This window comes from Chiloscyllium punctatum, chromosome X, assembly GCF_047496795.1.
Source record: "Chiloscyllium punctatum isolate Juve2018m chromosome X, sChiPun1.3, whole genome shotgun sequence".
In the NCBI taxonomy this organism is placed as follows: domain Eukaryota; kingdom Metazoa; phylum Chordata; class Chondrichthyes; order Orectolobiformes; family Hemiscylliidae; genus Chiloscyllium; species Chiloscyllium punctatum.
Genome location: NC_092791.1, coordinates 21,031,270 through 21,056,698, shown reverse-complemented (window position 1 = coordinate 21,056,698; position 25,429 = coordinate 21,031,270). Strand labels below are relative to the sequence as shown.

The following is a 25,429-nucleotide window of genomic DNA, read 5'->3' as shown; positions in this document are numbered from 1 at the left end:
GTTGATAACAGTGACCGTGAAACTACTGGACTGAAAAAACTCATCTGATTCACTAAATGTCCTTTAGGAAAGCAAATCATCCATTCTTGCCTTGGCCTAATCAATATGGGTCTGAAGGGATGTAGTGTTAAACTCACCAACAAGAAATCCAGAGCCCTAGGAAAATGCTCCAGGCACACTGATTTCAATCCTATCATGGCAGATGGTGAAATTCAAACTCAATAAAAATGTGGAATTAAAAGCTGGCCTAATGCCAATGACATTACCATTCTCTATTGTTGTTCTGGTCACAACAGTACAGGAAGGACATAATTTGCTCTGGAAAGAATGTGGAGAAGACTTTACTAGAATGTTGCCAGGGCTGAAGAATTGTAGCTATGAGGAGAGGTTGGGGTTGTTTTCCCTGGAACTGAGAAGGCTGAGGGGGTGACATGATTGAAGTATACAAAATCACGAGGGGTAGAGATAAGAGTAGACAGGAGGAACCTGTTTCCCTCAGCAAAGAGTTCGAAAACCAGGAGTCCTTGCTTGAATCTATGTGGCAGAAGGATTAGAAAGAACATGAGGAATAATGTTTTTACTCAGAGGGTGGGTGGTATCTGGAATTCGTGCTGCCTGAGTTGGTGGTGGAGGCAAAGGCCCTAAGCTCTTAAGTTGCAGATCCAGGTATTATGTAAGTGCTGTACGCTGCAGGGCTATGGGTTGTGTGCAGGAAGGTGGGATGAGAAAGGGCATCTGGGTGTCTTTGGGTCAGCATGGACAAGACAGACCAAATGGCCCCCTTCTGTGCTGTATCATTTCTATGGTTCTCTGGGGAAGGAAATCTGTTCTTTCCTGGTTGGGCCTACATGTGATTTCAGAACCAAAGCACTGCAGTTGACTTTTAACTGCCCTCTGAAATGGCTGAGCAAACCACACAGCCGTATCAAACAACTGGCAAAAAAGGAATGGACGGACCACCCAATATTGACCCAAACACTAGAAATGACAACAACAAACCGACCCTGCAAAGTCCTTCTGAGGAGCAGCACGTGTCATAGCTAAAAATGAAGGGGCAACCTGATGAAGCAACAACACTGGCTACTTGAATGAAATAGTGGGAGCAGCATGCAATCGACAGGGCTAAGGGATTCCACAACCAACAGAATGGATCTAAACTCTACAGTCCTGCCACATCCAGTCATGCACAGTGGTGGATTATTAAACAACACACTGAAGAAGGAGACTCCACCAATATCCACATCCTCAATGATGGGGAGGGGACAACCAGCACATCAGTGCAAAAGCTGAGGCTGAAACATTTGCATTCATCTTTAGCCAGTAGTGCTGAGTACATGATACATCTCAATGTCCTCTTGAGATCCTCTGCATCTCAGATATCACTCTTCAATCAATTCGATTCACTCCATGTGATAGCAAAAAGTGATTGAACGCAGTGGACACTGCAAAGGCTATGGACCCTGATAACATTTGGTGATAGTATTGAAGACTTATGCTCCGGAACAAGCCAAGCCTTGAGCCAAGCTGTTCCACTACAGCTACAGTACTATCATCTATCTCTATGGGAAATTGCCCAGGTGTGTCCTTTATACACCACAGGACAAATCCATCCAGTCTACTCTCAATCATCAGTAAAGTGATGGAAGGTATCATCAACGGTGCATCAAGCAGCATCTGCTCAACACCCAGGTTGGGTTCTGCCAGGTCCACTCATTTCCTCATTACAGCTTTGGTTCAAACATGGACAAAAGAACTGAATTCCAGAGGGGAGGGGAGAGTGACAGCCCTTGACATCAAGGCCACATCTGATTGAATGTGGCATCAAGGAGCCCTAACAAAACTGGAATCAGCAGCAATCTAGTGGAGGAGGAACCTCTCCACTGGTTGGACTCATGCTTGGCATGTAAGAACATTGTTGTGGCTGTTGAAGGTCCATCATCTCCGCTCCAGGACATTGCTACACGAGTTCCTCAGTAGCATCCTAGACCCAAGCATCTTCGGCTGCTTCATCAATGATCTTAAAAATGGGAACGTTCGCCAATGATTCAGCAATGTTCAGCACCATTCACGATTCCTAAGTTACTGAGACAGTTCTTGTTCAAAGGCAGCAAGACCTGAAAAATATTCAGGTTTGAGCTGACCATTGGCAAATAAATTCATGTCTCACAAATGCCAGGCAATTACACAGAAACCTAGAAAATAGGAACAGGAGTATGCCATTTGGCCCTTCGAGCCTGCTCTGCAATTTGATGTGATCATGGCTGATTATCCAACTGTTCTCCTGCTTTCTTCCCATACCCTTTGATCCCTTTAGCCCTAAGAACTATATCTAACTGTCTCTTGACACCATTTGGTGTTTTGGCCTCAACTGTTTCCTGTGGTAGAGATTTCATCAGGCTCACCACTCTGGGTGAAGACATTTCTCATGCCCTCAATTATAAATGGCCTATCCCATATCCTTTAGACTATGAACCCTGGTTCTGGACTCTCCAGTCATTGGGAACGTTCTTCCTGCACTTTCCCTGTCTTGTCCTGGTGGGATTTTATAGGTTTCTATGAAATCCTCCTCATTCTTCTAAACTTCAGAGAATATAGATTTTTCTTCGATTTTTATTGTCACATACTCATGTGTAGGAGTACACTGAAAAGTGTACGAAGTTGTCATTCTCCGGTGCTCCGGTACAAAAGACGGAACTAAAACAGAAGCAGAAATAAAAGAAACAGCCAAAAGAAAAGGAAATGTCCAGATCACCTTCCCCACCTCTGCCATGGTCCTCCCTGCCAGCTAAACAAAGCAACAAAGTCTGTGCTTCAGTCTGCGAACATTCAAGTGCCCAATTATAGTCCTCACCAATTCAGTCTCTCTTCATACATTAGTCCTGTTGTCCCAGGAATCAGTCTGGTAAACTCTTTGATGTACTCCCTCCATCAACAGAACATCCTTCCTCTGATAAGGAGACCAAAACTGCACACAATACTCCAGATGTGGTCTCACAAACACCCTAAATAATTGCAGCAAGACATCCCTCCTCCTGTACTTGAATCCTCTCACTATGAAGGCCAACATACCATTTGCCACCTTCACTACATGCTTACTTTCAGTCCATCTCCAACAAAAGTGTATCGAGCTATCAGAAACTGACCTGGATGGCCATATAAATATAGTAGCTACAACAGCAGGTCAGAGTCTGAGTTCTGTAGCAGGTGACTCCCCAAAGACTGGCCACCATCTACAAGGCAGGCATATGATGGAATACTCTCCACTTGTCTGGATGAGTACATCTCCAGCTCAAGAACCTTGACATCATGTAGGGCAAAGCAGCCCACTTGATTGATTGGCACCACATCCATTCCCTCCACTACCAATATTCAATGTTAGCATTGTGTCTGATCTACAAGATATGTTGCAGAAATTCACTAAGGCTCCTTAGACAGCACCTTCCAAACCCATGACCACTTCCATCTCAAACAACAAGGACAACAGATGCTTGGGAACACCACCACCTGCAAGGTCCTCTTGAAGCTACTCACCATCTGACTTGGAAATATGTCTTAGTTTCTTCAGTGTCACTAGGTTAAAATGCTGGAATGCTTCCCTAACCATGGGTACACCTTCACCAAGTGGACTGCAGTGATTCAAAGGTAGCTCATCACCACCTCCTTAAAGGCAGCTAGGGATGTGCAATAAATGCTGATCCAGCCAGTGATGCCCTCTATCCATGAATGTGTTCACCTAGTCTGCATAGCTCTGCACTGTGGTGCATGGTACTGTATTCACTGGGCCATTGATGGATCTGGCAACTCTTGGTTGCAAACATACAGAAAAATTACTTATGATCATATTGATGTGCCACAGTGCTTGGTTTTAATGTTGTATTGAAAATTAACGGCCTCTTTCTTTCGTCTCAGTTATGTGGCTGATTGCCATTGTATGTTGAAGTAGCTACAATTCAAGAAGTGGTGAAGTTTACATGTAACCATCTGCTAACCACTCTTTTTTTTTAAATTTTAATTGTGATGCTCAATAACCAGAATGTCGTAGCTATTATTTTGAATAATGTCTGTCTTGAATGTACTGGAGTCTATGAAGGGCTCCTGCCCAAAAAGTTGATTTTCCTGCTCCTCGGATGCTGCCTGACCTGCTGTGATTTTCCAGCACCACTCTAATCTAGATTCTAATTTTTCCAGACTATTTAAAAGAACAACTGGATGAATATGTAAAGCAGTTCCGGATAGTGAAGGTTGTCCGACAAGTGGAAAGGAAGGGATTGATAACTGCGAGGCTCCTGGGGGCTAGTGTCGCCACTGGAGAAGTGCTGACTTTTCTTGATGCTCACTGTTAAGTATATTCATATGTTTTTTCTCATGTATCAAATGGGCAATCGTGCAATGAAACATAAGCAGTTTTTCTGCCTAGACAAACAAGAAAATGAATATAAATCCTTGCAAGTTGTCTTCTGGTTAAAAAGGATGCTCTTTTTTTTAAAAAAAGTCCTGCATCCTGAATTTTGTGATTGGTTTTATTAAAATTAGCCATTTATATTGTCCTATTTACATCCATCGGATGACCCAAATGCTTCACAGTCAATCCATGTTGTTTGAAGTGTAATTACTTTGTATTGTAGGAAATTGTAGCAGCTAATTCACGTGGAGGAAGTTCCCACAAACACCAATGACATAAATGATCAAAATCACAATTCTGTCAATCGTGTCCTTGGAGTGATCCATGAACTGTGAATTGTATAAGCTCATTTAGAGCCCCTTTTTTAAGTTTTTCAGTGTTTCAGTTTTAAAATAACAAGCAGCACACATTTATTCTTTTTAAACAAGATAAAAGGTAATTTATTATTTCACTATTGCTGACAGTTATCCAAGTAAAGGATGGTAAAGTTATTAGTTAAAATGCAGTCACAGATTTGAAGTAAGGAAGGATAAAAGTTGGTTCAGTGCAGCAGTCCTTTGGCTAATTTGTCTTCCTCATTTCCCTTTTGAGACGTCTCTGTCATGATTTCTGTATACAAAATGGTCACTCACAGCCTGCCTTGAACAGATCAAAACATAAAACGGTTGTTGTCCCAATACTTGTGAATCATATCTTCCATGTTAAATACTGAGTTGCCTAGGCCTGGGGCATAATCATTGTCTTTTAGCCATCGTGATTAACGTTTAACTGCCTGAGCCCTAAGTTTAGGTGGCTCTCATTGTCAGATTGTGATGAGCCAGAAAGTGCTATTCACATCTCCTTGGGAGCCACTGTTAATAGGGGTTTCTGTTAACCCTTGAATATGTCATTTGAATTTCAAAAAGTATCTCTGATTTGCTCCTGAGGTAAGTAATCTAGTCGCATGCCAGCATAATTTGTAAATGTGGTCCTGCCTTCTGGAAGCCATTTTTACAAACTATCAAGTTGATATATTCAATCCCTGACCCAATCTCTCTATATGAGAGAAAGGTTGATGAAGAAAGGCCAATCAAAGCTCCTCTGCTGCCCTAATATAACTCCCTGATTCTCATAAAGCTTGACATAACACTTTCACCATCAGGTCAGACAGAAATATGACACCGAAGAATAGAGCTTGGGAAGCAAGATAGATTTCTACACCATCTGATCTCCGTTATCTGCAGTCCTCACCTTCTCCTAGTTCCTTTTAGCCTTACTACGAAGCCTCTTCCAAGGATGCTGACCTTGAAGAAGTTCTCCTCTCACATTCCTGATGAAGGGCTTATGCCCGAAACGTTGATTCTCCTTCCCCTCGGATGCTGCCTGACCTGCTGTGCTTTTCCAGCACCACTCTCTCAACTCTAATCTCCAGCATCTGCAGTCCCCACCGTCTACTACTTCCACATCATAAAGTTTGAATAAACCAGTGTCAGTTCTATACATTTGCTTCTTCAAAGCAAAGACCTGGAACATGAATTTGATCATCAGTTCTAAAGTTTGAAACAGAATGGTCGACAATTTTCAAAACATTGTGGAGGTCAAGAAGCATATGCTGTCAGTGAAAGCAACTGAAAATGGTACATAACAGTAGTACATGGATCATTTCAAGGAAGATGGTACGCTGTAATCTGATTGTCTGGGATCAGCTGTTTGTCAGTTCTGTATGAAAGCCATTCTGCAATTGAAAGTAAGCTAATGCTGGATAAATCCTTGTAATTACCAGCCAATCACTAGGGTCCACCTGAGAAGAGTTGAGGGCTTTCTTAGCAAAACTGATGAGTTAAGTAGCAAGTAATAGTGGATTGAAATCGAACACTTTTTGCACATCAGGACAAGACAACAGTTTGGAGACCTTTTGTGAAGCACTTTGGGACAGAGAGTTATACAGCATGGAAACAGACCTTTCAATCCAACCAGTCCATGCCGACCATAATCCCAAACTGAACTAGTCCCACCTGCCTGCACTTGGCCAATATCCCTCCAAACCTTTCTTATTCATGTACTTATCTAAATGTCTTTTTAAATATTGTAACTGTGTCCACATCCACCACTTGCTCTAGAAGTTCATTCCACACACGATCTACTGTGTAAAATAATGTCTTGAATGTTGTGAATTAAAAATATTTCCTTTCCTTTCTTGTCTCTCTCCCCTCGCTGACTAGGAATTTCCACAAAGGCTGAGTTTAAATTGGTGTCGATCCCAATCTTTAATTCGTGGTAAATTCCTAATATCTTTGGGAAGGTAACAACGGGAAGGAGGAATGAGCTGAATAGCTGTAAGAAACAATCTTCCAGGGAGGGTGGATTTGCCAAGGCCTGGGAGTAAGTTACCAGCCTACCCTACTGGTTAGGGATTGTGTGGCCCAAACAAAGGCTTAAGGAACATGAGAAAACCACTTCATAATTGGAAAACTGTAACTAAATTCCAGTTTAATTTTAGTTCATTCCAATTTCTCTGAAGTGTGGCTGTTTTGTTACTTAAATAGAAATAGAATTCTGAATTTGTTCAAAATACCAGCTGCAATTTATTTCAAGCTGAACAAATGAACACTTGTTAACAGACACAACCCATTACTGAATTTCATACACTTTTTTCAAGTTTCAAAAAAAAACTGATTTAGTTTTGGGAGTCCAGCCTATGTGAAGTTTACATTTCTTTCCTGAAGAGGTCTCAAATTTGATGTGTGATCTATGTATCTGTCAATATAGTCAATTTACATCCTTCTTTAAAATTTACACCAGTTAGTCAAACAACTGAATTTCACACTAGTGTATTGTGGCCAAACTAGTTTGATTTATTTCCTTTCAGTTGTTTTCTCCATGTAACGCATTCTAGAAATGTCCTTGCTGTTTTGTGGCCCCACTGTGAAAACATTCTGCTAATATTTTTCCCTTTGTCCTAAAGGTAGTTATTTGTAGTGGAATACAGATCCGTGATTGCTGGCAGCATTTCATTACCTCATTCAAATAGCCAGTTTTTAAAAAGATATATAAATGAGCCTGAACAGTGATCATCACAGAGCCATTTGCCCATGTATTGTCTCACTTTGTGTTTCAAGTTGTCAGATCGCTCACTGCATTTTATCACCGTGCTAGGTAACATCATCCTCCGGTGAAGCGTTGATGTTCTGACCCGCTTGCTATTTATGTGTCTCAGTTTGTTGTCGTGGGTGATATAATTTCCGGTTCTGTTTCCGAGAGGTTGGTGATTGGGGTCCAGATTTATATATTGAGTTCTGGTTTGAATGCCAGGACTCTAGGAATTCCTGTGTGTGTCTTTTTTGGCTTGTCCGAAGATGGTTGCATTGTCCCATTGAACTGGTGTCCCTCTTCGCCTGTCTGTATGGATACTAGTGATAGTTGATCATGTCTTTTGGTGGCTAGGTGGTGCTCGTGTATCCTGGTGGCTAGTTTTCTGCCCGTTTGTCCAATATAATGTTAGTTACAGTCGTTGCAGGGTATTTTGTTTGTTCTGCTGGCTGTGGGTACGGGGTCCTTCAAATTCATCATTAGCTGTTTCAGTGTGGTGGTAGGTTTGTGAGCTACCATGATGCCTAGGGGCCAGAGTAGTCTGGTGGTCATTTCTGAAATGTCTTTGATGTACGGTAAGGTGGCTAGAGTCTCTGGGCGTGTTGTCTTCCTGTTTTGGTATGTTGTGCAGGAATCGGTGGACTGCGCATATTGGGTAACCGTTGTTCCTGAATATGTTGTATAAGTGTTTCTCCTTGGCTTCTCATGGTTCTGGGGTGCTGCAATGTGTTGTGGCTCTGAGGGACACCAGTTGGACTGGGACCATACATCCATTCTGGAACAGGCCAAACAAAGACATGTGTGGGAATTACTAGAGGCCTGGCGTTCAAACTCCATTAATAAACATATAGATCTGGAGCCCATTTACCAACCTCTCAGAAACAGAACCGGAAATGATAGCACCCACTAGAACAAGCTAAGACACACGCATAGCAGGCGGGACAGAAAACCAATGCTTCACTGGAGACTCACTGATGATGTCACCTAGCATGGTGATGGAACATCTGAGAACAAACCCACCAGCTCAGTGAGCAAACAGACAAACGGAAACACGACCTGAGCTACAAACCTTCTCCAAGACCTCAAGCATCACTTTGTGTTATAGCTGAGCTTGACTTTTATCAGAATTGAACCAAAGAATTGAAAGTTCAGGGTGGTCAAAATGTGGAACTAATTGTCTTAAAAGGGCAAAAGCTATTGAGGTGTTTAAAAGGAAACTGCAAACCTACCTCTGAAGTGAAGTGATTGTAAGTAAAGACTAGGGATTAAGGTTATGGAGATGAGAGTTCCTGTGTTTAAACAAAGATGGCAAAGTAGGCTGGTTGTCCAGATTGCCTGTTTCTTTACTACTCTACCCGGGATGAGGCAAATTGAATGTTGGGAATGAAAATTGGAACATTATTTTTTTCTCAAGCTCTAACAGAAACCTTGGCTTTTTCTATTCTCTTAAATATTTAGGTGAGTGCTTCAATGGCTGGCTGGAACCTTTGCTGGGAAGAATAGCTGAAAATTACACAGCTGTGGTAAGCCCTGACATCACTACCATTGACCTCAATACCTTTGAGGTATCCAAACCTGTCCAGTACGGAAGGCAACACAATCGAGGTAACTTTGACTGGAGTTTGTCATTTGGCTGGGAGGCAATTCCACCTCATGAGATAGAAAGAAGAAAAGATGAAACCTATCCAATCAAGTGAGTGCCTTGTACATGTGGTGACTTTAGTAAATGTATACTCAACAACACTAGCTGAGAAATTGAATGGTACAACCAAGGTTTGACTATCTAAGAGATACACTCTTGTATAAGTTATAGCACACCCAGCATCATGGTGAATTAGTAAGATTTACCTAATTATTTGCATTTCCACCCATACAATCTCAAACCTAAAGAATTGCTTAGGTGGCAAATTGATGGGATAATTTTACTCTGTAAACTGGGTTGAGATTGGCTAACCCCTTTTCATGTAGGATACTTGCAGTTGTGAAGCTGAATTCACAATGTGGTGATTTGTGGGTTGGGACCTGAACAACTATCGTCGATACTTTAATATATCTATATAAAATATTGAGAATGTTCATTGGGGGAGTGTCTGTTAGAGACACCGGTTGAGTCAATGCCCAATTGTTTCACCCAATGTCAAAACAAAATCCTCTTCCCTAATTCACCAGGATGAAGTTATTTTTAAAGTTCATTTTTAAATAACCCAAATAGCCTCAGGTTTTGTGATTGACCAGATCAGCGGGTTTCCTCTTGCACTAATAACTCTCACTGTCATAGATGCTGCTGGGTCCTTGCAGAAATGATCCCAACTGTTAAATGCAGCAGAAGGATATGGTATAATAGTATTCTTGAGTTTTGAAAGCTCCTGTGTAGTGCTGTCCTGTCATTTGATGCTTTTTTAAAAAATTCCTAAAGCATGGGCCAATGCTCTCATCTAGCTGAAGCTGCTCCACCTACTTCCAATACACTCCAGGATACTGATAGATCTCACTTGGGGCTTATACAGTCAACATAGTCTGACAAACAGCAAATTAATTTTGAATGTCCTATTTAACTGCAGACTTGAGGCTAAAATAACATCTTATATCAATCACTATCCATTCTTTAATAACAATTCATTACAAAATCACATTTGCAGATATATTATGTGGGTTTAGGAACTCTTCTTACATTTGTCAGGGAGTAAGGGTAACAGCTGGTTGAAGCAGTCAGTAGCTGATCATGAGAGATTAGAAAGTCTTGCCTTTAACCTCTGGTCTTTGCTCAAATTGTTGAACTCAGACAGGATGGTAGCAGGTGCCTGGGCTGATTTAGGGCATAAAAGTAGGAATTACCTACTATCTGAAGTAATAACGTGTCAAGTTTATATCTCCCATAGTGAAATAGGCTGTCAATATTGGGTTTTGACATGTGCATTAAGGCTGGTTATTGTGGTTGGGTGCTGGGTAGGGTGGAAGGAGTATCTAACCACGTCCAACCAAAGCCCAGGTCTTCCAAAGATCCAAACTGGAGAAATTAACAAAGAAATAAGAGGATAAAGGTCATAAGTACTCCTAGGCTTTTGTTTCCAGATAATTTACAGTACAAAATGGCAGCTAAGGTACTCAAGAATTTGACTGCTAAAATGGGTCTGTGGTTGATACTTGCCTGATGTTAAACTTCTGTGTGGGTTTTTCAGTTTGTAACAAAATAGAGTATTGACATTTCTTCCCCACCCATAGGTTACAGACTATAATTATCAGAATCATTGCTGTACTGAAGAAGTGCAGCTGTGACGTTGTTAGGGTAAAATTACACCCTTTTACAGTCCCTTGCTCGTATTAAATATTGTAATTATATATTTTTGTGCATAACCTATCTTTTCTCTCTTGGCTATGAGACAACAGCCTTTATTGGAACTGTAAGTAATCCAAAAAGGACATCATCTCCATCTTGGTGGATTATTTAATTTGATTATTAAAGCATTAGAGCTGGAAGCATAAAAGCAGAAGATGTATGGTTTTGGAGTGAGATCTGCAGAAGGTCAATGGACTGGTCAAAAGGGCACATAATATAAACATTTGAGAATGTATAACCACCAAGCAAAAATTCTGTTATCACCTGAAGATTGCAGTATGTAGATAAAGCATGACACAATTGATAGAGTGGATATGAATTGTAAAGTTGAATGCTGAGATGGTGCAAGAATGTATTGATAGATCTTAATGGAGGACAAGATGATCAGACAACTGCCGGAGAAGCTGGCAGAGCCGCAAACTAATTAGTGAGGCCTTGTGACACCTATGACTGGCTTAAGTAATGTTGACTGTGCAATTGACTGGAAGCCTCAATGTTTCCATCTGCGCATAATCTGCTTGCATTATGAGATCAAGGGTACACTTCCATTCCTGTCATTTCCCAGATCTGTACGAGTCCAAGCAACAGCAATGTTGTACTCAGTGTTTCTTGCCCTAAAGTTTGCTTTCGGGGTAATTCTTTTTAGTTAATTAAAGGTTTTCACTGAGTCTGAACTTGTGACTAAAATGCACCATGGAAGTTATGCATTAACAGCAGGTGCTATTACTTTGTGAAAGTGCCAGGAATTAATGGAGTAGGTGAAATATGCCATAAGTTGCTCTGTACCGTAACTTGATGGGATATTTGCATCATTCCTCTGTCAACAAGCTACTATAAGTTTCTTATTGCTGTGCACATCCAGGCAGTCAATGGTGGATGCCAATTTTTGTGTTGCAACTGACTGAAAGATAATGGTGTGAATGTCCTGGTTTATGGCCCTCAGTCTGAGAAGCCAACAGAGGGCCTTTTTAAGCTTTGGAGTTTCACCCCAGCAGCCTGAAAATTGTTCTTGTTCTCCTTTTTCTAATTCTTTTCAATTTGCATCGTTTCTTGCCAGTTTTGCCATGCAGAGAGTCCTTTTGGTGTCTTATCATCATCATCGTCGTCATTTGTGTTCTGCCTTGAGGCAGGTTCTGGGCGTATTGTCTGCTGATGCTTTATTGTAATCTGTTTTCTTCACAATTTTTGAAGTGGTGGTTTGCTATTGCCTTACACTTGTTAGCGTTTAAAGGTAAGTAATTGCAGAAGCCCTCTATTTGTTTGTGTTAGGAAGGAGAAAGCATTGCAATGGCCTACCTTTGGAGGCTTCATTGATGAACTGGACGTGAATATGATATTTGAGACACTATCACCTGAACCATTTTTACCACTCCATTCTTTTTTTGCCCCCACCATGCTTCCACCAGAGTGTGTACAGGGAACAAATCCCTTTTAGGCACTTTTGGAGTTGTGTGTGCATAGACTATGTTTCGCCAGGGCAGCAATTCCTAAAACTAAAGTTCATTTCCCATAGGAACTTGTCAATGATAATGAAGGTGACAACTACATTCAATGTCATTGGGTCCAACTCCTAACAGTCTGACACTGGAGAGCTTGAACAAAAGCCAAGCTTTTGCATTCAACAGATGACAGATGCCCTCTTCCATAGAGCATCCGACTTCATTCAATCCGGTCTATCCCCCGCATGGAAAAGAGACTCATTGATCAGTTTCCACAAGATTTCTGGCTTCTTCAGAATGCAGGGGCAATCAATGGAACCAACTTGCTGTGCCTGAAAGATATAGTCATCGCACTGTTTGCCTGTATGCATGGTGTTATTACTAAATGCACTAGTGACTCCAATAGTCAAATATCAGTATTGTGTCTGTCTATTTTATAAGATATTTGATTTGGACACTGTTTTTCTTTCTAATGGGAAGGGTTAACACTCATTAAATGCGCTAAATGTCTGTAATGTGCAACTTAGGATCCGACCATTCAAGAACTGTTCAGGACACCTTTGTCCTTTATCATTCCACCATGAATTATTTAGCAATAGGGGCTAGGTGGATGAATGCTGGGGGACAAAATGTCTTGTGATCTTTCTCTTTAAGTTTACCTCAACATTTCTGGAAAAAGGAAAGAGCACACAAACAACATTTTAAAACTTTAGAGAAAGAAAGGCTGCAAGAAATACATGTTTTAAAAGTGATTTCAGAAGTTAGATTGTTTATCTCCCATCACCTCTCCCCTCAATCTGAGCTAATATCTACTCACTGCTTTTTATAGTGCTATGTAGTTGATCTGCAAGGTAAGCATGTGTAAGTTCCCTGATTTGTCATTGACCTTGTCATGGTGTAGGTTGAATTTTTTTTAAGCAAATTATAGTATAAGTACAATGTGACATAGCACATTTGTGCTTGCCATCTAACTTGCAGCAAACCCAGGTCCAATATTATTTCTTTTCCTTTGAACGAATGCTAAAATTTTCTGTTGACTCCAATTCTTTAATCAAGTTATTTTTTGTTTGGAAATGCAGATGGCTGATGATTATAGCAATTAGTGGTCATTAAATCTCAGCTTTTGAATCTAAAGTCCAGTAAAACTCCCACATTGCATGTGTCAGGAGTCCAGTTTTGAAATAGAGTCAAATAAACCTGTTGGCTAACTGGTCTATCCCTGACATGTATAATTTCTTAAAGGCACTCATGACTTGAATCATCAAACTGCAATACTGTGCCTATCTCTTTAGAGATTGTTTTGATTTGGACATTGTTTCGAGCTCCTCTGATAAATGATTGGCATGTCAATCTGCTTTTAGACACCTGGCTGGATCGAATACTGGGTAGAACAATTCATAGAATTCTGAAACCAAACTGCAAAGTGATACTCAGACTCCAATGAGAACTAATGCATCACATTTGTCGATGGGCGAGGATTATTGGAAATATCAGGCTGATGCAATATTGGGTTGCAATGTCTGACAGTAGAGGTGAAGTGCACGGGTTTAGAGAATTCCAATGTGTACCTGACTCTAGAGTGCTTGAGAATGCCACTGCATGCAAAGCAGAACAGGATTATTTTCACTTTTAAAATAAAAGTACAAATTTAAAACCAAATCTAGTTCAATTGAACAAATAGTCATAGAGATGTACAGCATGGAAATGGACCCGTCGGTCCAACCTGTCCATGCCAACCAGATATCCCAACCCAATCTAGTCCCACCTGTCAGCACCCGGCCCATATCCCTCTAAATCCTTCCTATTCTTATACCCATCCAAATGCCTCTTAAATGTTGCAATTGTACCAGCCTCCACCACTTCCTCTGGCAGCTCATTCCATACACGTACCACCCTCTGTGTGAAAAAGTTGCCCCTTAGGTCTCTTTTATATCTTTCCCCTCTAGTTCTGGATTCCCCAACCCCAGGGAAAAGACTTTGCCTATTTACCCTATCCATGTCCCTCGTAATTTTGTAAACCTCTATAAGGAAATGTTGAGATGTGTGGTGTTTTTGAATGGTCTCAGACCTTCAACAGTATAATGCTACTAGAATCCGAAATGTTCAAGGTCAGCCTGTGTTTACTTAATTAAAACACTAATATAGGCTGAGTATTGTTATTTTCATCACTGCATCTGTTTTATGCTCTCACCATGTTTCTAGCCATGTTGAATAGCTCCGTTCTATAACTTGACTCCAGAAGAATTGAAGAATTAAATTCCTAAGGAGTGGCGATTCCTGCATAACCCCATTTACTGCTTCAGGAGTCAGCTCATGGGAAAACATTTAAGTAATGGGCAACTTGCCTTGAATTGTCAATATCACTATTTTGAGGGATATGGCAGAGAATATAGATGTTTAAGATCTTGGAGATGTCCCTGTCTTGTCTTCATGCTGCTTATATCAGTGGGCTCCCAAGGTTGTGTTACTTATGGTAATGTACAACTGTTTTCATGTAACTGAGAACAAGAAAAGTGTGTATTGTACCAAAGGAATTTCAAAAGCATGACAGTATCTATTGTGGAAACAATATCACTCCTCACTGCAGTGTTTCATAGTCAAGGTCCATCACCACTTTTTCAACAACTGTGAATGGGAAATAAATGGGGTCTTGCTATGAGTACCCACGTCCTGAGGACAAATGACAAAAAAAATCTATCAGCGCAAGCAAGATAAATATGTATTAAAACATGTTGTCCATGAGTTTTAAATTGCTGAATAAATAAGATAAATTTTACTTCATTTGAAACCAGTTTATAAACTGTTTGAAAGCAATGCAAATATTGTGGGTCTTCTCTGTCGAGACAGAGAGAGAGAGAGCGAGACAATGTCTCACTGATCATGTGGGTGAGCTTCAACTCGGCACAAAATTAAACTATGCAATTTCTGTCCGGCCAATACAGTTGATATTTAGTTTATTTTCAGGACTCCTACGTTTGCCGGTGGCCTCTTTGCGATCTCCAAAGCTTACTTTGAGCTGATTGGAACATACGACAACCAGATGGAAATATGGGGAGGAGAGAATGTGGAAATGTCATTCAGGGTAAACGCAAATGCTTATGTTTATAATGCTGACCCCTTGGTTGTTTCTGTTGAGATTTAAGTATGAGTGAGGTCCTTTGGCCTAATGTACGAAGGTGCTGTCTGTTGTTATAGTGGGGTGGGTGGGGGAACAAACACCTCAGACACTGTTCCTGCTGTTGATCACTGTCCTGTGAGCTCAGCTGGAAAGTGTGTGGATGTTTGATGAGAACAGAATCCAATGTGGCTCTGATGCTTACAGGACAAAACCCAGGACTGCGCATAAAGAATGGCTATCTCTTATCATAAGTATTTGTCATTGGCAAAAAAACATCTAAGTATTTTTGTTTTATTAAGTTTAATGGTTTGGAACATTTTACATTAAAATATTTGCTTTGTTCTTGCAAATTATAATTATTCATTAATTTTGATATTACTTTTAAACAGCTGACAGAAGTTCTTTTGACCTCGTTAGTAAGTCTCACTGGTACCATTTCAGCATTTGGGTTCTGGAGTGAATTTCCTGGCTATGCCTTTGGAGTCTGTTAAGATGAGGATTCTGCAAAGTCCTCATTGTTATCTCTGCTGGAATAATGACTGTCTGGCCAATGAAAAATTCAGTGTCTGTCATAATGCATATCGTAGTACAGGCCCTCACCGACCTGTGAAAGCAACCTGAAGCCCATCTAACCTACACTATTCCATTATCATCCATATGTTTATCCAATGACCATTTAAGTGCCCTTAAAGTTGGCGAGTATACTACTGTTGCAGCCAAAAACTGACAGTCATCAGCTGTGACTCCATAGTAATACCCTAGTCATGAGCTTCTTGGTTCAAGCGCCACTTCAGGACTTGAGCTCATAATAAAGGTTGGCACTCCAGTGCAGTACTGACAGAGTGCTACACTGTAAGTGCCACCTTTTTGTTGAGACACTGTACACCCACTTGGGTGGACATAAAAGATCCCACAGCATTATTTGAAAACAAACAGCCAAATTTCCTTGTGTCCAAGCCAACATTTATCCCTCAACAAAAATCTAAATAAAGTGACATCTGTCATCCAATCTGGTCATTTATTTCATTGCTGCTTACGGAATATTGCTGTGCGCAAATTGACTATTTTGTTCTTACATTACAACAGTGATTACATTTCAGAATGACTTAATTGGTTGTAAAGCATTTTGACAGGTCCGAAGGTTGTGAAAGGTGCTTTGTAAATGCCTGTCATAGGAAAATGAAATTATTACTAATATTTTTAAGAGCAAGTCTCCTGTTAACCTGGCAGATCAGACAGGATGGCTGCTCGGCAGAAGGCTGTCATTTTATATGCAGCCTCCTATTCTCCATAGCCTCCTTCGCGCATTTGTGCCCCCTTTGGTGGCCACGTGTTCAGCCATTTAAGCTCCACACTCTAGGAAGCCCTCTTTTAAAGTGACCTACCTTACCAAGCTATTGGTCACTCCTCTTCTTTGTCTCTTTGTTCTGTCAAATGACACTTCTGAGAATTGCTTTTGATCTTCTCTGCTAAAGGTACTGAGTAATTTGGGTATTTGTTGGGTATGCTGGACTCTGGTACTGCAACCCTAGCCGTTTCCTCACTGAATCAGTTTATTCTGTTCTTGAAACATCCTCCATCAATCACATCTAATGCAATATTTACGTTCAATGAGCAATATAATTTAACCATGCAAAAAAATGGCCCTGGCTTTATTTTTGGGAAGATTCAGGAATGTTTGGTAATTGTGCAACCATAAATCAGTGTTCCCTCCCAGATTGTGGGCGGCACGGTGGCACAGTGGTTAGCACTGCTGCCTCACAGTGCCAGAAACCCGGGTTCAGTTCCCGCCTCAGACTGTGTGGAGTTTGCACGTTCTCCCCGTGTCTGCGTGGGTTTCCTCCAGGTGCTCCGGTTTCATCCCACAGTCCAAAGATGTGCAGGTCAGGTGAATTGGCCATGCTAAATTGCCCATAGTGTTAGGTAAGGAGTAGATGTAGGGGTATGGGTGGGTTGCGCTTCGGCAGGGCGGTGTGGACTTAGGGCCGAAGGGCCTGTTTCCACACTGTAAGTAATCTAATCTAATTGTTGTCTAAATTACGAAGCCCCTCTTTTTAATGAGATATAGAGAGGAGGTATCTAAAGGAAGAGGTGTTTAATTCTGTATTGATTAATACTTTGAAGTGGAACTGGACCCTTGTCTCATTTGGAATGAAAATTGAAAATTACAAATGTAGTAATGTAAAGGTGATCTTGGCTGAGGGAATTGCAAGTAAAGGGAAATGAAGCCATGTTTGCAGTAATTTTGTTTGGACAATGGAAGGGCCAGGTTTGTTCACTTGAAATGTTGTTCCTCTAAGCTTGTGAATATAGAAATGCTTTAATGTAATTAAGCATTATATAAAAACTGCTCCCTATTAGTTGGCTGTGAAAAATAATTCATTTTGGAAGGCAGCACTTCTATTCACTTAAACCTACATGGAATGTCCAAGTTAATTGACAAAACTGATGCCTTAGAGTTAGATGTTTGTGGAGCTAAGGCAAAATCTATCAGAAGGTGACAAAATAGAACTGTCCTGCACGTCACAGTGATTCATTCCAAAGATTTTTTTTTAAAACTCAACTGTTTTACTGCTTGTCAGCTTTTTGACACTGAGACTGGCTGATGGACTGGATCAGTATCTATTCTGTAAAATAGTATGGGGTCTGATACCTGAACACTTAAGGAATTCTGGAACATGAAGGGCTGTATTTCAGCTGAAACATTAGCCTCAGGACCTTACCTCCCCCTCCAGTGGATAGAAAAGATGTCACAGCACTTTTGCAAAGAAGAGAGAGAACTTCTCCACAGTGCTCTGGACAGTATTCATCCCTGAACTAATTATTACATTGATGTCAGTGGGCATTTTGCTCTGCAAATTGGCTTCTATGGTTCCTACGTTACAACAGTGATCCACTTAGTGTTTAACTTGCTATAACATTGTGAAAAGTACGATTTAAATGCAAACTCTTTCTATCTACCATTTTGAAAAGAAAACACTCAACTGTGCAATGAATGGGTTGTGGTAGAAAATGGATTCTCTTTAAATTAGAGTAAAATGAATTAAGTGGCCTTCCTTAACTGTGCTGATTTTATAAATGGTGTAACAACTGAAGACAGGTTTTTTTTTAAATGTACAGCATAGTTTCTCATGGGAACACAATCAAGTTGGAAGACACAGAATGTAAAGAAATATAACGTAGGGAAAGCTCTTTTAGGGATGCTTAACATGTGCTTGTATGGTGGCATTGGCAGGGTGCACAGGAAGAGATGAGCAGATTTACTGAAATTTATCCTAAATTTGGCTCCTTTATCAAGGCACCAAAGTCAGAAAGCTGCTTTCTGTGAAACCATATATGTTTGGATGAAGTGTTGGTGTATGAGATGTGGGAAGAAATAGTATAGATTTTAAATTGAGACTACTCAACAGTCTTGGAGAAGCTAACTTGATTGAGCATGCAAGCATGAAAAAGATGAAGATACATTTTTCAACTAATTAACAAACTCCGTACCTGTACTGATGATTCACACTGTCTGAGTCCATAACCCCTCACAGTCTGTTCCCTCTGATCACGCTGTCTTCAGCCACTATTCAAAGAAAAATAAAGTTAAAAATCACACAACACCAGGTTATGGTCCAATAGGCTTATTCGGAAGCACTAGCTTTCAGAGTTGTGTGATTTTTAACTTTGTACATCGCAGTCCAACACCGGCACCTCCAAATCATGTCAAACAAAAATATACATTTAAACAGTATGTTAGATGGCTACAATCTTAATGAGGTCAATTTTTATTTAAAAGTTCCAGAACCAAGGGTCTTTCTCTTCAAATGGGAAAATAAAATCTATTATTTTGTCCCATGTTTTATTCCGTGTGAAAAAGGTTGATAAACCAAAATAACTGGCAATTGGTTATATGTCCAAACAAAGATAATTCTGTATTAATTTTTTAACTGCTTTTTGGCATTGGCTAATGGCATATTGTCTGACTGCTTTGTTTTAGGTCTGGCAATGTGGTGGGCAGTTGGAAATCATTCCTTGCTCGGTGGTGGGCCATGTGTTCCGTACCAAGAGCCCTCACAGCTTCCCAAAAGGTGTGCAGGTAATTGCCCGCAACCAAGTGCGCCTGGCTGAAGTCTGGATGGATCACTACAAGGAGCTGTTTTACAGGAGAAATCAGCAAGCAGCAAAGATGGCACAGGAGGTGGGTGATACAACTGGAAATTTTTTAAACCATCAATTGTAATCATTTTAATTTCTCCCCACCAAATAATGCAAGTGCTTGGTTAAGGAGGGTTCTTGTGAGCAAAACCATGCTCCCTATGTTCCAGTTTCTCTCTTCGAATCCTCATTATGTATCTCTTGGGTTAATCATCCTCAATTGCAACTTACTGAAGTTGACATGGTCTTGCATTACACTACTAGATACCTTTTCTGAATATTAGACACCGGTAAACACTGACAACTATAGTAATATATTTACTATGAATAAAGAAAGTACAAAGTCCAACAAATGCTCACTATATTAACATAAACAGGTGAAAGTCCATAATGCATTCTATTGTTCTTTAGTCAAAGTAACTAAGGAAACAACTGTTTCTGAAGGTTGACAGAGCAAATCCTGAGGAAAATTTAATTTAATAAGGGCCAATTTCAGGTGCATTCAACAAAACCATTAAAGCAGAGTGAGAAATATTTCTTTGACCATAGAATTTTGAAAAAAAATGACTGAACTGTTTGAGGACTTTGTTCACTTGAAAGATGTAATACAACATTATGTTCAAATATACAATAGCAGGGCAGCTATGGGGATGGATGGAGCTTACATGATGTTAGAAGAGAGATGTTTTCATCAATTGATCAGAAGGATGTAACAATCATAGAATCAAAATAATCATCTTTAATTACAAATGCAATTATAACATTTACATGGTTATAATCTTCTTCTGTTCTGTCACACACTCTCATCCATCCTTCGCCTCCACCACCCTTTATCTGTTAGACTGATCAACTATCTTATCATTTCTTGCCATGACAGACAATCTGACTTGACGCACTTCCAGTACACAATGATAATGGCATACATTCCATGTAATACACCAAGGTAACCACTATGTGGGAGTAGAATTTAGCAAGAGAGTATTATGACCAAAATATAGTGTAAAGTGGGTAAAATAAAAATCCAGTTGGAATCTCAACACACAATTTTCTTTTTCTTGATGAAGCATGGCATCTCTCAGAAAATGGCTGAGCACAGTCCTGATTTAAATGTGTGAAATATATTTTTGTTCCTTTTTTCTCTTCACCAAACAAACCACCTCAAAACAAGCCAACAAAACCCACCTTCCAGAGGAAAATAAGTTCAACTGCCAATAACCTTGCAACTCCTGGGAAATTTCCTTTTAAGTTAATTTTAAATTATGTGTTTTGCCTACTCTCAAATGCAGCTAAATCAATTGCTGGCTCACTTCAATATATGTGCTAGATTTGGTACCTATTCTGTCATGAGGGTGTTTTATATTTAGTATTGTTTGGAGCATTAAGGTTTTGAAGGATTTTAGAAAAAGGATTCCCCCCCCCCCCCAGGTTTTGTGGACATACCTGGAGTGGCTTCTTTGAAACAGGTTATTTAAAATTCACTGGACATCGAAAGTCTTTTTTTTTAAACAAGGCTTCCTGTATATCATATGATGGGTGATAACTGCTTTCTTGTAGACGCCAGCTTGGGTTGTTTGGAACAGTGAGTGGTTGAATAGGATCTTGTTTTATGTGGTTGAGTTGGAGGAAAGCCTGCTATGGACAAGTCTCAGAACATTCTATGCTTTATCCTTTTGCCTTCAAAAATAACCCATTGGCCAAAATGACTTTCATTTTCAGAAAGTAAAAGAGCTTTCTTTCCTCCTTGTTTTCTTTCCTATTTTCCTTAAGAGAGTGTTTAAATATATATTGTGTGGATATTTAGAGGGATGAGCATTAATACTTTTATATTACTGATTGTACATTAACAAAGTATTTTAGTTTTATTGAATAAGTTTTGGTTTGATAATCACATATTTAGTGAGAAACCTGATAGTAGATCTTGTTATCTGACGCACCTCGTCATCTAGATGATTGAAAGAAGTAACTTTACATCATGGCTTGCGGAGTAGTGGAGCTAGACCAATGGTGCTCTCTTCCAGCCTCAGTAGTAACAATCTGTTGCTCTGGCTTTTGTTTTAGAAAAGTTATGGAGATCTTTCAGAAAGGTTTCAATTGAAGGAGCATTTAAAATGCAAGAACTTTACCTGGTACCTGCAAAACGTGTATCCTGAAATCTTTATACCTGATTTCTCTCCAGTGCGTTATGGGGCAGTAAGTAAAATTCTGCATTTAAATAACATGTTTTTGACTGTTTAAAGCAAAATTGACTTGAAGCTCAGTGATGCTTTCTAACCTGTTTTGAAATTCACTTTGCAAAATGTTAATAGCCAATGCCACCACGAGGGGGAGCACCACACTTGTTTGTGCAGAATTGATGTGAGACTAAGAAAACAGAAGACTGTTCACTAACATTGAAAAGCTTATGGTGACCCAGGAGATTGTCCTTGCTTTGTTCCAGTTGCAATTATATGTAAAATGTCTTGGAGTTTGTGACATAGATAAAACCTCCTTCAGTTAGCTTCACAACAGAAAGGTGAATCCAAACTGCTACTCATCTAGGTTCAATCATGGTATATAGCCTACATTACATAGTGAAGCCAAAATTGCTTCAGAATAATGTAAAATATGCAACAGATGTCATGTCTGCCTTCTATCCTCAAGGTATTCTTTTTCTCTCCCATGAATAGTGTGACATTAGAAGATAAGAACTGGTAACAGGAGTAGGCAATTCAGCCCTTGAAACCTGCTCCACCATTCAGTAAGATCATGGTTGATCTTATCTCTGCCTCGACTGCACTTTCCTGCCCATAACCCTTTAAATAATCTCTCTATTCCATCCTCAAATTTATTCAGTGTCCGAGCGTTCACTGCACTCTGGGGAGTGAATTCCACAGATTCATAACTCCTTTGAGAGATGTAATCTCTCCTCATCATCTCTGTTTTAAATTTGCTATCCCTCTCATGAACTACAACCTCTCATTTTAGGTTGGCCCACAAGGGAAAACATCCACTTTATACCTGCTTGGTCAATCCCCTTTAGTGTCGTCTTTACTTCAATTTATTCTCCTCTTATTCTTAACTCCAGCGAGTACAGGCCTAAGCTGCTCAGTCTCTCCTCGTAAGATATGTCTTTCATCTCTGAAATTAATCTAGTGAACCTTCTCTCTACCACCTCTAATTCAATTATATCCTTTCTCCAGCAAAGGGACCAAAGCTGTACACAGTACTCCAGATGCAGTCTCGACAATACAACCGTACGGTTGTAACAAGACTTCCCTACTTTTATACTCCATTCCTTTAGCAATAAATGCCAAAATTCCATTTGCCCTCCTCTACCTGCTGTACCTGCAGACTAGCTTTCAGTGATTCATGCACAAGGACACCCAGGTCCCTCTGCATGGAAGTATTTTGATGTTTCTCTCCATTTAGATAACTTGCCTTTTTATTCTTCTGATCATAATGGATAATTTTTCACATATCCACATTAAACACCCTCTGCCAAATTATGACCCATGCAATTAAAATATCCATATTCATTTCCAAGTTTCTTTCTTCATTGCAACTTCCTTTCCCACCCTTATTTAGTGTTATCCACAAATTTAGCGATAGTACTTTCTGTCCCTGCTTCCAAGTTATTAAGACCGAGATTGTCAGTAGTTGGGCCCAGAGGTCCAAACCCTGTGACACCCCACTCGTTACAGCTTGCCAACAAGACGATGACCCACTTCACAGGTCCAACTACACATTGCAGTGTCCCTTTCCTGCTTTGGGAACATATGCTCTGTTGAAATTATGCCACAGGGCACTATTACACGGATGCTTTACTACATCGCTTAAAATTCCTCTCTCTCCTTTAGCAGAGATATTAATTCATTTCAGCTAGCAGTGTCTGAAGACCTATCTCTGCAATAAGCACTCATATGCACACGTAACCCATAGCAATGTTAAAATTCCATTCAAATTTTAACAATGTTCCTAATCCCTACACATTCTGAAGTTCTCCAGCATCAAAAGGGTCAAATTTGAGAGACTACAAATTGGAGGGTTACCTAATCTGTTCTGTACACTTCTCAAATTGTCATTTTCTGAACCCAATAATAATTTCCCCTACACTACTTTTAAAATCTGTGGAATAAATATCTTGGGAGAAGCATGTGTGTCTATAATTACTGGTGGGTGTTTTCCTCTTCAACCCCTTTTAACTATAATAAATTATTTATAGTTGCATTTATTTTAATTTGTTTGGACTCCTTAATAAATTAGCGTTCACTATAAATGATTATAAATGTTGTGATTGTTCAAACTCCATCCTTTTTGAATTTCTTCCTTTAGCAGCCCTCTTTGCCAGTGTTCTGAAGTTTCCCCCAATATTTCATTTAGACAATAGACAATAGATGCAGGAGTAGGCCATTCTGCCCTTCGAGCCTGCACCGCCATTCAATATGATCATGGCTGATCATTCCTAATCAGTATCCTGTTCCAGCCTTATCTCCATACCCCTTGACTCCACTATCTTTAAGAGCTCTATCCAATTCTTTCTTAAAAGAATCCAGAGACTGGGCCTCCACTGCCCTCTGGGGCAGAGCATTCCACACATTCCATTTGTTTACCCCTTTATTACTTTCTGCCTCCTCCTTCATGCCTATTTTGCTAACAGCTGCCTTATAAAACATTTAAGTGCCTCTCTCTATGTAATGAATGCTATAGAAATGTACTTTCAATTAACGAGCTTGAGATTCAAGGTTAGAAATGATTGTGATAACGATAGTAGCATATAAAATCCAGATCAGATGTTGCAGTTAGTATACTTCTATATCAGAGAAAGAGATGACTGGTGATGGTTTATCCTGAGGGTCACCACACCTCCGGTGAGCAGCAACATTGAAAAGGAGTGTCCTTCATGGTAACCTCAGCTGGTGCGGGAATCAAACCCACACTGATGGTGTCATTCTGCATTGCAAACCAGGCATCAAGCCAATGGAGCTCACTATGCCCCATAACTGCACTGGCTGAGGTTACCATGAAGGACTGTCCTTCTCAACCTCTCCCCTTGCTGAAGGTGTAGTAACCCTTCAGTTAAACCACCACCAGTCCCCTCTCTCTAATGAGAAAGCACTTTAGTACTTTCTACCCCTGCATCCAAGCTATTAATATAGAGATCGTCAGTAGTTGGGACCCAAGTCCCCTGTGACTTTACCTTTATATTTTTACTACTGTGTCACCAAAGGTTTCTATTTTTAACACCAGGGTAATGGAATGCTAAAATTATTTTCTTCTCCTCAAGAAGATAGTGGTTGCTGGGATAATTGGGGTATTTGAGAATTGTTAGATTTTTGATGGGCAGTGGTAATGAGGGAAATGGAGCTTAAGATGAGTATATGGAGTTGAGGTCCATGTCAGCTATGATCTAACTGAATGGTGGAACAAGCTTGAGGGACTGAATGTTTTGTTTGCATTCCCAAATGTGGCATAGGTGCAGTCCTATTCTCCCATTGTTACATTTTCAAATTGCTCCAAATTTACTTCAACACAGGATTACAGACTGTCTAATTGATGCCACATTTGATTTCTTATTGTCAAATGCATAGTGAAAGGTTTTGTATGCAGTACAGGCAGATCATACCATACAAACTGCATTAGGGTAATAGAACAGAGTGATGAATACAATGTTAGGGCTGCAGAGAAGGCACATAAAGAGTGAGATTAGCATTAAATTTAAAATTTGAGAAGCCCATTCAGCAGTCTAATAACAGCAGGGAAGAAGCTGTTCTTGAACCTGTTGGTACGTGTGTATTTTAAGCTTTTGTATCTTCTGCCTGAAGGAAAAGGTCAGAAGAGACTATAATGGGGTGGGAGGGGGGTCTTTGATGTTGGCTGTCTTCCCGAGGCAGCGAAAAGTGTAGATGGAGTCAATGGATGGAAGGTTGGCTTGCATGATGGACTGG

The 25,429-nt window shown here is 40.1% G+C and overlaps 1 protein-coding gene across 4 annotated transcripts in view; it reads left to right on the top strand.

The window, feature by feature from the left end:
• Positions 1–25,429, top strand: part of LOC140471186 (polypeptide N-acetylgalactosaminyltransferase 6-like) — an 85,565-nt gene that overhangs the window by 38,456 nt on the left and 21,680 nt on the right. For all 4 annotated transcript variants that reach the window (XM_072567077.1, XM_072567076.1, XM_072567075.1 and 1 more), the window contains 5 exons: positions 4,189–4,338; positions 8,930–9,164; positions 15,212–15,329; positions 19,348–19,548; positions 21,564–21,695. In XM_072567077.1, the coding sequence (XP_072423178.1) occupies positions 4,189–4,338; positions 8,930–9,164; positions 15,212–15,329; positions 19,348–19,548; positions 21,564–21,695 (836 nt within the window). The remainder of the gene's footprint in view (positions 1–4,188; positions 4,339–8,929; positions 9,165–15,211; positions 15,330–19,347; positions 19,549–21,563; positions 21,696–25,429) is intronic.